This window comes from Microcaecilia unicolor, chromosome 1, assembly GCF_901765095.1.
Source record: "Microcaecilia unicolor chromosome 1, aMicUni1.1, whole genome shotgun sequence".
NCBI lineage: Eukaryota > Metazoa > Chordata > Amphibia > Gymnophiona > Siphonopidae > Microcaecilia > Microcaecilia unicolor.
In genome coordinates, this window is record NC_044031.1 from 339,330,433 (window position 1) to 339,343,714 (window position 13,282).

The following is a 13,282-nucleotide window of genomic DNA, read 5'->3' on the forward strand; positions in this document are numbered from 1 at the left end:
ATACAGAGGTAAGCAATAAGTGCACTAAGATGGTTCCTTATTGAGTTGGTTTTGAGACCAGACTCCGATAAGTGTAGAAGGTATTCAAGCAGGGTCTGTGTAGGACAAGAGCGAGGATCTAAGGCCTTGCTGTCACACCAGACGGCAAACCTTCTCCACTTGAAAAAGTAACTCTTCTTAGTGGAATCTTTCCTGGAAGCAAGCAAGACTCGGGAGACACCCTCAGAAAGACCCAAGGCAGCGAAATCTACGCCCTCAACATCTAGGCTGTGAAGGCCAGAGACTGGAGGTTGGGATGCAGAAGCGCCCCCTTGTTCAGAGTGATGAGGGTTGGAAAACACTCCAATCTCCACGGTTCTTCGGAAGACAACTCCAGAAGAAGAGGGAACCAGATCTGATGGGGCCAAAAGGGCGCAATCAGAATCATGGTGCCGCGGTCTTGCTTGAGTTTCTGCAAAGTCTTCCCCACCAAAGGTTTGGGAGGATACGCATACAGAAGGCCAGCCCCCCAATGTAGGAGGAAGGCGTCCGACGCTAGCCTGTTGTGGGCCTGTAGCCTGGAACAGAATTGAGGCAGCTTGTGGTTGGTCTGCATGGCGAAAAGATCCACCGAGGGGGTGCCCCACTCTCAGAAGATCTTGCGTACCACACTCGACTTGAGCGACCACTAATGCGGTTGCATAAGTCTGCTCAACCTGTCAGCCAGACTGTTGTTTACGCCAGCCAGGTATGTGGCCTGGAGAAGCATGCCGTACCGGCGAGCCCAGCGCCACATCCCGACGGCTTCCTGACACAAAGGGCGAGATCCGGTGCCCCCTGCTTGGTGATGTAATACATCGCAACCCAATTGTCTGTCCGAATTTGGATAACTTGAAAGAACAGCCAATCTCTGAAAGCCTTGAGCACGTTCCAGACCGCTCTCAACTCCAGGAGGTTGATCTGCAGACCTGATTCCTGGAGGGACCACAGTCCTTGAGCGTGAAGCCCGTCGACATGGGCTCCCCACCCTAGGAGAGATGCATCCATCGTCAGCACTTTTTGAGGCTGAGGAATTTGGAAAGGACGTCCCAACGTCAAATTGGACTGAATTGTCCACCAGTGGAGTGAATTGCGGAACTGGTGGGCAGGCGGATTGCATCCTCTAGATTCCCAGATGTGAGAACAAGCAGCCTGCTTGTCCTCGGAGAATATCTAGTTTTTCCACCAAAAAAATAATAGAAAATAAAAAAAGACTTATAACATACTGTAGGCTACAATAAAAAGCTACGTTTTGCAGCACAGGTGATATAAAGTCTTAACATAATGCTGCAGGCAGTTGTGATGCCCGCAGGCCTCCCAGAGTAACAGGGAAGTTTACATACATGCACACACATACACATATAAATGTGAATGTATATTTTGAGGTGCTACAACAAAATATTGACATCTTACCAACTGCCTCCAAAAGTACCAGTGATACCAGTACTGAAAGCAACAAGGATATCTGCCCAGCAGAGGAGCACTGCCATCTCAGTCAACTGATACAGATAAGTGAAATCTGTTTACCACCAGCTCTATCTGTGTTAGACACAGATTGGTGTCAGTTTCTCAGAGTTCCTGGCTCATCTCTGTGAGTACACTATCGATCTGCCCTACCTAAGAAAACCAAAATCATTATTACATCAGGCTCATAAATCACTATTCTCTCCATGCGCAACACTTCCATACTTAAAGCCAACCCAATCTTCTCTAAGGAGTAGAGGCGGTGGCCAGAGGCTCCCATTATTAATCAAATCCAGAATAAATTCACTAAATGCTCCTTTCTTCCCTCCCTCCATCATCAGTCCCCCCCAATCCTCTTCATGCTTTTGCTTTTTGCCCTATGGCTACCTTCCTAGAGAATGATTTATGAAGGTCTCACCGTCAAGTGCCCCTCGTGATGATCAGGGAAGTGTATGAATAAGTACTGTGTGGCAACCAACTGCATAATGGAGTCACCCAGGAATTCCATCCGCTGATTGTGACCTCTGACAAACCAAACACCAAGAGGGAGAGAAAGAAAAAAATATATCAATAAGCAAACAGAAAACACAACTAGAAATAAAGAGCAACTTACAGGGAAGACAGTTCACTTTCAAACATGCCTTTAAATAAGGATTTTTGGAGTTAACTGAGTTAGAAGGGAGAAGGAAGATTGAAACTGGATGGTGTATAAAAAGAACAAATTGTAAGCCCAACTGAATTCTGACCATTGGGCAAAGCAAATGGGAGATTCAAGCATACATTAAAATATGTGCCAAACCCCCAGAAGCAGGAGCTGCTGTGTGTTACTGGCGGGTGCATAAATGTGCTTCTGTATCTGAAAAGTTTTCCAATACATGGATAACACAAGAAAACCCAGATCTCTGGGCCCTAATGCTAGGAAGCTGGTAGGTATAGTTATGAAAAAATGTTAGCTCTCATGCAATACACACAAAAACAAACCCATTCAATGAAAATGTCTCTCATTTATTTATTATTTTATTTATACCCCACATTTTCCCAACTGTGTCAGGCCCAATGTGGCTTACATTGCAACGCAAAGGTGGCCACCAATACAGTAAATTAAGCTAATACATCATTAAACCTGCATAAGAAATAAAGGAGAGGATGGGGAAAGAGAGAAAGGAACAGGAAACCAGGGGAGAGAAGGGAAGGGTGGATGAGTCCAAAATTGTCATTATATTGTTGTGAATCAAGAGGTGGAGACACATGCTGAGTCTTTGGGGTAGGCTTTTCCAAATAACAAAGTCTTAAGAGATTTCCTGAAATGTAGATGATTGTGAATTGTTTTTATAGCTTTTGGTAAGGAGTTCCATAATTGTGAGCTGATGAAGGAGAAGGATGAAGCACATGTGGATTTATACTTTAGCCCATTGCAGGTTGGATAATGAAGGTTAAGGTATGAACGGGATAGTCTTAATGCATTCCTGGGTGGCAGGCTGATTAGGTTAATCATGTAATCAGGGTCTTCACCATAGATAATTTTATGTACTAGGGAGCAGATTTCAAAAGTGGAGGAGTGGCCTAGTGATTAGGGTGGTGGACTTTGGTCCTGGGGAACTGAGGAACTGAGTTCGATTCCCACTTCAGGCACAGGCAGCTCCCTGTGACTCTGGGCAAGTCACTTAATCCTCCATTGCCCCATGTAAGCCGCATTGAGCCTGCCATGAGTGGGAAAGTGCGGGGTACAAATGTAACAAAAAAAAAAGTGATTCGATCCTCGACAGGAAGCCAATGCAATTTCTTTTGGAGCGGTTTTGCACTTTCAAATTTGTTTTTTCCATAAATTAATCTTGCCGCTGTGTTTTGGGTGGTCTGCAGTTTCTTAATAAGTTGCTCTTTACATCCTGCGTATACTCCGTTACAATAATCCAAGTGACATAAAACGATAGACTGTATTAGATGACAAAATACCTCTCTCGGGAAAAAAGGTTTAATCTGTTTTAGTTTCCACAGCGAGAAGAACATCTTCTTTGTAGTGGAGTTTATTTGGCTTTCTAGTGTAAGGTTGCGATCAAGGGTGACTCCCAATATTTTTAGGCTCTGTAAGATAGGAAGGTTAAGGGTGGAGGTGTTTAAGGTTGAACGTCTATTCTTGTTGTGTTGAGATGATAGAACAAGACAATGCGTTTTTTCAGCATTTAGTTTTAGTTTGGAATGGAAAATCAACAAAGCAGATCGTTATGAAAAAATGTAATTTATTAATAGATATTAAAAATTATATACAGTATAGCCCGACACTGGCCATGTTTCGCCCAGCAGGGCTGCTTCAGGGGCTACAAAACAGATAAAATGACGTTTTAAAACACAATGCAGATATGACAAAAAATAGTAATTATTATACTCACATTACATATATATGTATTTGTATATTGCATATCAAATACCTAAAGTAAATGTAACAAAATAAATGTAACACAAATATCCCACACATATAAATGATTATAAATATATAATACTGATGTACATTTGCATTAAATAAATATAACACAAATATATCTCACACATATAATAAATAACTAAAAAGGTGTAATTAACTTATCATAAATAAGAAACCACTCCACAATTATGTCACACATATATAATAAATAATTAAAAATAATTAAAAAGATAATGAAAAGCAATCAAAAATATATACATATACATATAGAGAGAACTGCTGTTTGTATCAACTATAAATGATCAAACATAATAATATGTCCAAATTCTAATTTTAAGCAAAACAAGACACCCACCTACACGTCTTTGAAACAATATGCTTATATTTAGGTCAGCACATTTTTCTGGTTTATTCGGTTGAGCTGTTTTTTTTCAATATATATACTAGAAGATTCACGACTGCGGTCTTCAGTACATGTGAGTTCATTGGATATTCAGTTTCTTTTACTATTTTTTTTAAATTTATTTCTTCTTTTTTTTTTTTAACTATTTTTGTTATTGATTCAATCTCAAGTTTGTCATTCATTTTTTGATATTTTCTAGTTGGTTTCATCAAAACTACCATATTTTGACAGTAGAGAATCATTGTGTAGGTATCTGAAATGCAATATACAAATACATATATAACGTGAGTATAATAATTACTATTTTTTGTCATATCTGCATTGTGTTTTAAAACGTCATTTTATCTGTTTTATAGCCCCTGAAGCAGCCCTGCTGGGCGAAACACGGCCAGTGTCGGGCTGTACTGTATATAATTTTTAATATCTATTAATAAATTACATTTTTTCATAACGATCTGCTTTGTTGATGTTCGGTCTTGGAGTTTGCAGACCGTCTGCCCTTTTGCTTTCTTGGACCCTCCCTTTAGTTTTAGTTTGAAAGAAGATGCCCAAAAGTGCATCGTGTGTAGACCATGATTGATTTCATTAGAGATCTCGGACAAATCATACCTGAAGGGAATAAAAATTGTAACATCATCCGCATAAATAAACGGGTTAAGTCCTAACTTACTTAAGGTCTTGGCCAATGGAATCATCATTATATTGAAGAGTGTGGGCGATAGAGGAGAGCCTTCAGAACTCCACAAGTTGATTTCCACAGAGGTGATAAATCTGAGTTGGTGGTTACTTGGTAAGATCTTGACGACAGGAAGCCCTTAATCCAGCTATGAACATTTCCACAGATCCTTATGGTATCGAGGAGGTTGAGTTGAATGTTGTGGTTGACCATGTCAAAAGTGCTCCACATGTCAAACTGTAGTAACAATATACTTTTGCCTACCGCTATTTCCTGCCGAAAGTTAAGCAGTGTGATGAGCACAGTTTCTGTGCTGTGAAGGGCTCGGAAGCCAGATTGGGATTCGTGAAGAATAGAAAACTTGTCAAGGTAATCATTAAGTTGCTTCGTCACCAGGCTCTCCATTAACTCGTCTCCACACATTTTCACTGGGGAAAGCCTGAAAACCAGGAACGGCTTGAGAAACACTCTCCTAGACTGTGCATCTTTTGTTAAAGCTCTCCATGCACAACTTAGGTCACACATGTCTTTGACTGTCCTCTTTGCAATTACCTCCAGCAGGCCATCAGTATAAAAACCCGTCACAGAAAACTCCACACTTTCCAATGGCTCAGGAGAGCAGGGATCAGGCCCACACTTTATAGATCCTCTATGGATAGGATTATAAACGCTCAATAACACTACTACTTATCACTTCTATAGCGCTACAAGGCATATGCAGTGCTGTACACCATACATGAAAGACAGTCCCTGCTCAAAGACCTCACAATCTAAATAGGACAGACAAACAGACAGAACAATTAAGAGGCAAGGGAATTAAATAGGTGGGGATAAAAGGGTACAGGGCAAGTGAGTAGTGGTTAGGAGTCAAAAGCAGCGTAAAAGAGGTGGGCTTTTAGCCTGGATTTGAAAACGGTCAAAGACGTGGCTAGACGTACAGGCTCGGGAAGTAAATCTGATGTTTTACACTGCGTTTTCCTTTCACCACAGACCAGTGGAATGTTTTCTTTACACAGCATAAATATGTCACAGTTCTTTCCCCTGTTTCTTCCTCCCACAACACACATTCAAGATATATGTGCCATATATACTCACAGGGTCAGGTGGTTGAATCCTACAGTTCTCAGTGTAAATGCCCGGGCCAGAAGTCGAATATGTGTAAAAGAGACCCCAATAGCATCTTCAAACACTGTCAATTTCTGAAGAACTGGAGATGTAGCAATGAGCTGCCTGTCTGTGTTAGATTCCTGTTGCTAGATCAAAACAGATAATGCAGTAATGAGAAAGAAAACTGGAACTGAGAATATAAAAGACAGCAAACTTTATCTTCCTATAACTGATTTTTGCACAGCATGCATGGCAAGGACATGGTTATACATATCTGTCTTAGAACCAATCTGTTACATTTTCATTTGGTCACAGACTCAAGTATTTGGATTTAGATTTAGTTCATGCCTTTCTCGGTGGTTCACTCTCCCCTGGAGAGCTACAATTTAAGTTTGTACCTAAGGCAGTGGAGGATTAAGTGACTTTCCCAAGATCACAAGGAGCTGATGAAGGATTTGAACCTGGCTTCCTTGGTCCTCAGCCCTTCTCCACCCCAAAAAAGTTAGGGGGGGGGGGAGAGAGTCCAACTTACTTAGATGATAGGACAGAAAAAAATTACATTTTCAAAAGGTAATATACAACTCTTAAAGCCTACACTTTTGTGTTTTAACTAAGAAGGACCAAAAAGCTGCTGCTAGAGAGCAGTTACAATCTTCCCCACACAGCTGAAGACTAGGGAGAAAGTTACTAATGTGCAATAAGAGCATTATATATGTTACTTGCCAACCAATGAGAGTGAAATGACAAGATGTGTGCTATTGCCCTTAATAATGGTTTTTAGTGCAACACACATGGTAATAATGAGACGCAAAGCACAGAAATGCATGCAATGCAGCTCATCATTATGAAAAATGAATATTTTAGCTCATGTTTAACCCTGCAAATTACATTATTTGTGGAAAAATAATACTATCATTCCTCCCCAGAAGCACAGGGCTGTTAAATACACCCTGATTCTCCTAGAGAGTAACTTACAGGGACCACTGCCTGATCATCAAGTCCCCTATCCCCTGATCCAAATCTCCCACCATTTCCCTTACCCCCCCCCCCCCCCCCCCAGCATCTAGTGGGGATCTCTTTGGTGGATACTGGGAAGGATAGGGCATAAGCAACCCCTGGTCACTCCTGCCCCAGCAGCACTCAATTCAAAATGGTAGTCAAAGCCCTCTAGAGTAGTTTCAGTTGGGGTTCATGCTGCCAAATAAGGGAGTGCTCTCTTATCTGGCAGCTTGATCACTTAGCAGTAGCAGTCCAACACTTCCGTTGGGAACTCTCGTCATCATTTTGCAATGAGGATCACTCCCGCTCCCCTCCCCCCCACAAGCCACCTGAGAAACTACTGGTAAATGCTGGAGAGATACGGAGGAGTGGGATCTTGCTGCGGGGGAGGGGGTGTGGGGAGGACATTTGGAGGATCGTGGGCTATTTTATCCTGCTCTTAAAGAGATAGCCTGTCTGACTTGGGGCCCAATATCTTGTATGTTGCACGAGCAGAGCAGAAAATGCTATGTTACCAGCTGCAGCAACACAGAAAGAATTTACTGTTTCAATCATTAACTAGGTGTAGTGAGAAACCACTGGTTAGTGACTGGCATGCTAGATTTTGCTTCAGCTTAGTAACTTTCCCTCTAAATTAGAAATCCTGTAGATAATATAGCCTATAAGTTCCCTGAGAGCACATCTTCAAACTCTGCTAAATTACCTGCAGCACAAATGCATATATGGAAATACAGTGCAATCCACTTAAGTGCAAGGGTCTGGGACCAAAGAAATACATGCAGTTAACCAGAGCGTGCACTTAACCATTGTGACCCAAAGAAGCTTGACATCTGATAAACATATGTACAGTACTGTTTATTATACGTACAGTATACAGTCTCCGTTAACTGACGTTAGGCTTACTTGAGTAATCAGTCATAGGCCTCTGTACACCCTTGTGTCTGTGAGTTCCATAGACAATGTCTGACAGGCGGTAAAAACTGTCATAGCACTGACATCCAGTGGCCTCCAGATAGGCCCGCACGATGTTGAGAATCTCCAGCGCTCTTGCAAAAGTGACAGGAGGTTGTTGAATTTCGTCAGCATGTGCCTCGCTGCTCATTTCATCATCTGTTTCATCATCAGCCGTTGCCTGCGTGTAGGCGCATATCTCGACATCAGTGCTGTCATCAGCTGTTTGTAGATCATAATCAACAGCTACGCAGTGATGAAACTCCTCTTCAGTAACACTGGCTGGGATGTCAATAGCCTGTTCATCTGACGCATTTGCAACAGATGCATCTGTTTCGTCCCTCTCCACATCCTTAACAAAGCTTGACCGCTTGTAGCAGTTCACAATGTTTGCCTGTGTAACATGATTCCAGGCTTCTTTCTGCATATGTAGGGAATCCAACAGTGATAGATTACGAGCCAGTTCAACAGCACGTTTATCCTTGCCAGTCTGGTATCCATAACGCTCAGACAACATAGCATAAGAGCCCGATAATGTTGTTTGAAATTGGCTATTATGCCCTGATCCATAGGTTGGATTAGAGAGGTAGTGTTTGGTGGCAGGAAGACCACCTTGATGTCAGACAGCCTGACATCATCACTGTGTGCAGCACAATTATCACAAAGCAACAAAATCTGACGCTTTTGTGCCCGCATTCTAGTGTCTAACTTCTTTAAGCACCGCTTCCAAATTTCCCCAGTCATCCATGAATTTGTGTTAGCCTCGTATGACACAGGAAGTCGCTTAACATTCTTGAAGCAACGGGGCTGTTTGCTCTTTCCAATGACGAGTGGTTCCAACTTCTCACTCCCATCCATATTGCAGCAAAGGAGGATTGTCAGTCAGTCCTTCGACGTTTTACTTCCTGTAGTTTCGGCTTGTTTGAATGCAAGTGTTCCATCAGGAATCGCTTGCCAGTAGAGACTGTTTTCGTCAGCATTGAAAATGTCACGAGGTGCAAACTCGTTCAAGATGGTAGGAAGAACTGAAACAACCCAATTTTCAGCACCAAAGTCATCAGCGTCTTGTTTTTCACCATGCTGTTTCTTGAATTTTATGTTGTTCCTCTCCTTCCATCTTTCCAACCATCCAACAGTGGCTTTGAATTCAGTTAGTCCAAGACTTTCAGCTAGCTGATTAGCTTGCTCCATAAGCAGTGGACCACTGACAGGAAACTGTCTGCTCCTGACTTGAGAAAACCACCGAAGAAGAGCATCTTCTACATCCTCAGCTTTCCCCGCCCATTTACGCTTCTAGTGTGGATTTGTATTGTTTTGCCAGTCTTCCAGAAGCTGGTCTTTCTCATTCAAGATACGTGAAATTTGACTGGGATTGACACCATATTCTTTAGCAATAGATACTTGACTTTGTTCGTTTTCAAATTTTTTAAGAACTTCTATTTGTTCAGCCAGTGTTAAAGTCTTACAGTTGTGCGACGACTCCGACTCCAGTGTACACTCTAACAACATTCTTTCGCTTATTCTGCCTGTGACAGTTAACCAACGAGATTTCAAATTTACCACCCCTTTGTCACGTGCCAATCGGCTTCCATATTCCGTGCGTGCGCTTATGCGGAGTCTTTCCTGCAGAGGAGTGGTTTTAAACCATGCATATACAGTGGTGGAAATAAGTATTTGATCCCTTGCTGATTTTGTAAGTTTGCCCACTGACAAAGACATGAGCAGCCCATAATTGAAGGGTAGGTTATTGGTAACAGTGAGAGATAGCACATCACAAATTAAATCCGGAAAATCACATTGTGGAAAGTATATGAATTTATTTGCATTCTGCAGAGGGAAATAAGTATTTAAACCCTCTGGCAAACAAGACCTAATACTTGGTGGCAAAACCCTTGTTGGCAAGCACAGCGGTCAGACGTCTTCTGTAGTTGATGATGAGGTTTGCACACATGTCAGGAGGAATTTTGGTCCACTCCTCTTTGCAGATCATCTCTAAATCATTAAGAGTTCTGGGCTGTCGCTTGGCAACTCGCAGCTTCAGCTCCCTCCATAAGTTTTCAATGGGATTAAGGTCTGGTGACTGGCTAGGCCACTCCATGACCCTAATGTGCTTCTTCCTGAGCCACTCCTTTGTTGCCTTGGCTGTATGTTTTGGGTCATTGTCGTGCTGGAAGACCCAGCCACGACCCATTTTTAAGGCCCTGGCGGAGGGAAGGAGGTTGTCACTCAGAATTGTACGGTACATGGCCCCATCCATTCTCCCATTGATGCGGTGAAGTAGTCCTGTGCCCTTAGCAGAGAAACACCCCCAAAACATAACATTTCCACCTCCATGCTTGACAGTGGGGACGGTGTTCTTTGGGTCATAGGCAGCATTTCTCTTCCTCCAAACACGGCGAGTTGAGTTCATGCCAAAGAGCTCAATTTTTGTCTCATCTGACCACAGCACCTTCTCCCAATCACTCTCGGCATCATCCAGGTGTTCACTGGCAAACTTCAGACGGGCCGTCACATGTGCCTTCCGGAGCAGGGGGACCTTGCGGGCACTGCAGGATTGCAATCCGTTATGTCGTAATGTGTTACCAATGGTTTTCGTGGTGACAGTGGTCCCAGCTGCCTTGAGATCATTGACAAGTTCCCCCCTTGTAGTTGTAGGCTGATTTCTAACCTTCCTCATGATCAAGGATACCCCACGAGGTGAGATTTTGCGTGGAGCCCCAGATCTTTGTCGATTGACAGTCATTTTGTACTTCTTCCATTTTCTTACTATGGCACCAACAGTTGTCTCCTTCTCGCCCAGCGTCTTACTGATGGTTTTGTAGCCCATTCCAGCCTTGTGCAGGTGTATGATCTTGTCCCTGACATCCTTAGACAGCTCCTTGCTCTTGGCCATTTTGTAGAGGTTAGAGTCTGACTGATTCACTGAGTCTGTGGACAGGTGTCTTTCATACAGGTGACCATTGCCGACAGCTGTCTGTCATGCAGGTAACGAGTTGATTTGGAGCATCTACCTGGTCTGTAGGGGCCAGATCTCTTACTGGTTGGTGGGGGATCAAATACTTATTTCCCTCTGCAGAATGCAAATAAATTCATATACTTTCCACAATGTGATTTTCCGGATTTAATTTGTGATGTGCTATCTCTCACTGTTACCAATAACCTACCCTTCAATTATGGGCTGCTCATGTCTTTGTCAGTGGGCAAACTTACAAAATCAGCAAGGGATCAAATACTTATTTCCACCACTGTAAGCGAATCTTGCACTTATCAGTGGTGTGCTAAATCGGTTTGTCCCCATAGAAATTGATGCCGCCAAAAACGGGACCAAAGTATGGCATGCAGTTAAACAGAGCATGCGCTTATCAGACTTGCACTTAAATGGAGTGCACTGTAGTGTAAAGCATTAAGGAACAGACAGGCCCTCTAAGTAAAGCCCAAAAGCAGTGACATAAGCTATCGCCTCTCTCTCACTGCTGTGAGCCACCCAACTGCACATTTTATCCTTGCTGTGCAAGCTGATTTACAAATCTCTCAAAAGGTACCAATACAAGATACTTTAGCAAAGAATGCCAACCCTGTGTCCTGAGATTATTTAAAAATTTTGCTTCAAAGAACTTATAGTGTGGATGCAAGGTCATGCAGCACTTCTTCCAGATTTATTTCCATGTCTTTTTGCCTTTTCCTTAAAGCTTTCCCATGTGTACAGGTTTAAGCTGGATCCTGATAAGGGTAAGAACAGATATTGAAAAGCTATCACAACAGCTACCAAGAATGCGGTCTTTAGCATAAGATCTTTCAAGGAGGCCTTCCAGAGTGACTTGAAAGGAGATCTCTGAAGAGCCCAAAGGACTAACAACATAAGAATAGCCATCTTGGGCTAGTCCAGTATTTTGTTTCCAACAGTGACCAATCCAGGTCACAAGTACCTGGCAGAAAACCAACTATTAGCAACATCTGAGAACAACTGCACTGGCTCCCAATCAAAGAATGTATCGCTTTCAAAATATGCACCTTAGTTCATAAAATAATCTACGGCGATGCCCCAGGATACATGACAGACCTCATAGACCTACCAACCAGGAACACAACAGAATCATCATGAACATACCTGAATCTCTACTACCCAAGTTGCAAAGGACTCAAATACAAATCAACTTATGGATCCAGCTTTTCCTACATAAGCGCACAACTGTGGAACACATTACCAACAGCCATCAAAACAACATACGACCACCTAAAATTCCGGAAATCACTCAAAACTCACCTGTTCTAAAAGGCATACCCAATTGACCCAACATAATTGTCTAAACCCAACGATACAACACAACCAAGACTCAGATCAAATATAAATCAACTCTTCCACTCTATTAAACCACAGCTTGTATGGACATTAAATAACCCTTCCTCCCTACGATTTCCTCTTGCGTTTGTCATATTTGAACTTTATTCTACCATGACATCACTTTTGTATTTGTTCATACCGGAATTGGTGAACGCCTTACGGTTATATGTAAGCCACATTGAGCCTGCAAATAGGTGGGAAAATGTGGGATACAAATGAAACAAACAAATAAATAAATACATTTCATGCTACCAATCCAGGGGCAAGCATTGACTTCCCCCATGTCCATCTCAACAACAGACTATGAACTATTCCTCCAGGAACCTGTCCAAAACTTTTTAAAACCTAGATACACTAACAGCTGTTACTACATCCTCCAGCAATGATTTCCAGAGCTTAACTATTCTTTGAGTGAAAAAGTATTTCCTCCTATTTGTTTTAAAAGTATTTCCATTTAATTTCATTAAGTGTCCCCTAACCTTTGTACTTTTTGAAAGAGTGAAAAATCAATTCAATTTACCTGGTCTACACCACTCAGGATTTTATAGACATCAATCATATCCCCCCTCAGCCATTTCTTTTCCAAATTGAAGAGCCCTAACCTCTTTAACCTTTCCTCATACGGGATAAGTTATATCCCCTTTATCATTTTGGTCGCACTTCTTTGAATCTTTCATAATTCTGCTATATCTTTTTTGAGATACAGCAACCAGAATTGAACGTAATACTCAAGGTGAAGTTGCACCATGAAGCAATACAGAGACATTATAATATTACTGATCTTATTTTGCATCCCTTTCTTAATAATTCCTAGCATCATGTTTGCTTTTTTTGGCTGCCATCACAAACTGGGCAGAAGATTTCAGTGCATTGTCTACAATCACACCTAGATCTTTTTCTTGA

The 13,282-nt window shown here is 42.1% G+C and overlaps 1 protein-coding gene across 1 annotated transcript in view; it reads right to left on the reverse strand.

The window, feature by feature from the left end:
- DROSHA (drosha ribonuclease III) overlaps nt 1-13,282 on the reverse strand; it is a 552,432-nt gene that overhangs the window by 73,058 nt on the left and 466,092 nt on the right. The window contains exons 24-25 of the mRNA XM_030216759.1: nt 6,076-6,233; nt 1,901-2,006 (exon numbers count right to left, since the gene is read on the reverse strand). Coding sequence (XP_030072619.1) covers nt 1,901-2,006; nt 6,076-6,233 — 264 coding nt within the window. The remainder of the gene's footprint in view (nt 1-1,900; nt 2,007-6,075; nt 6,234-13,282) is intronic.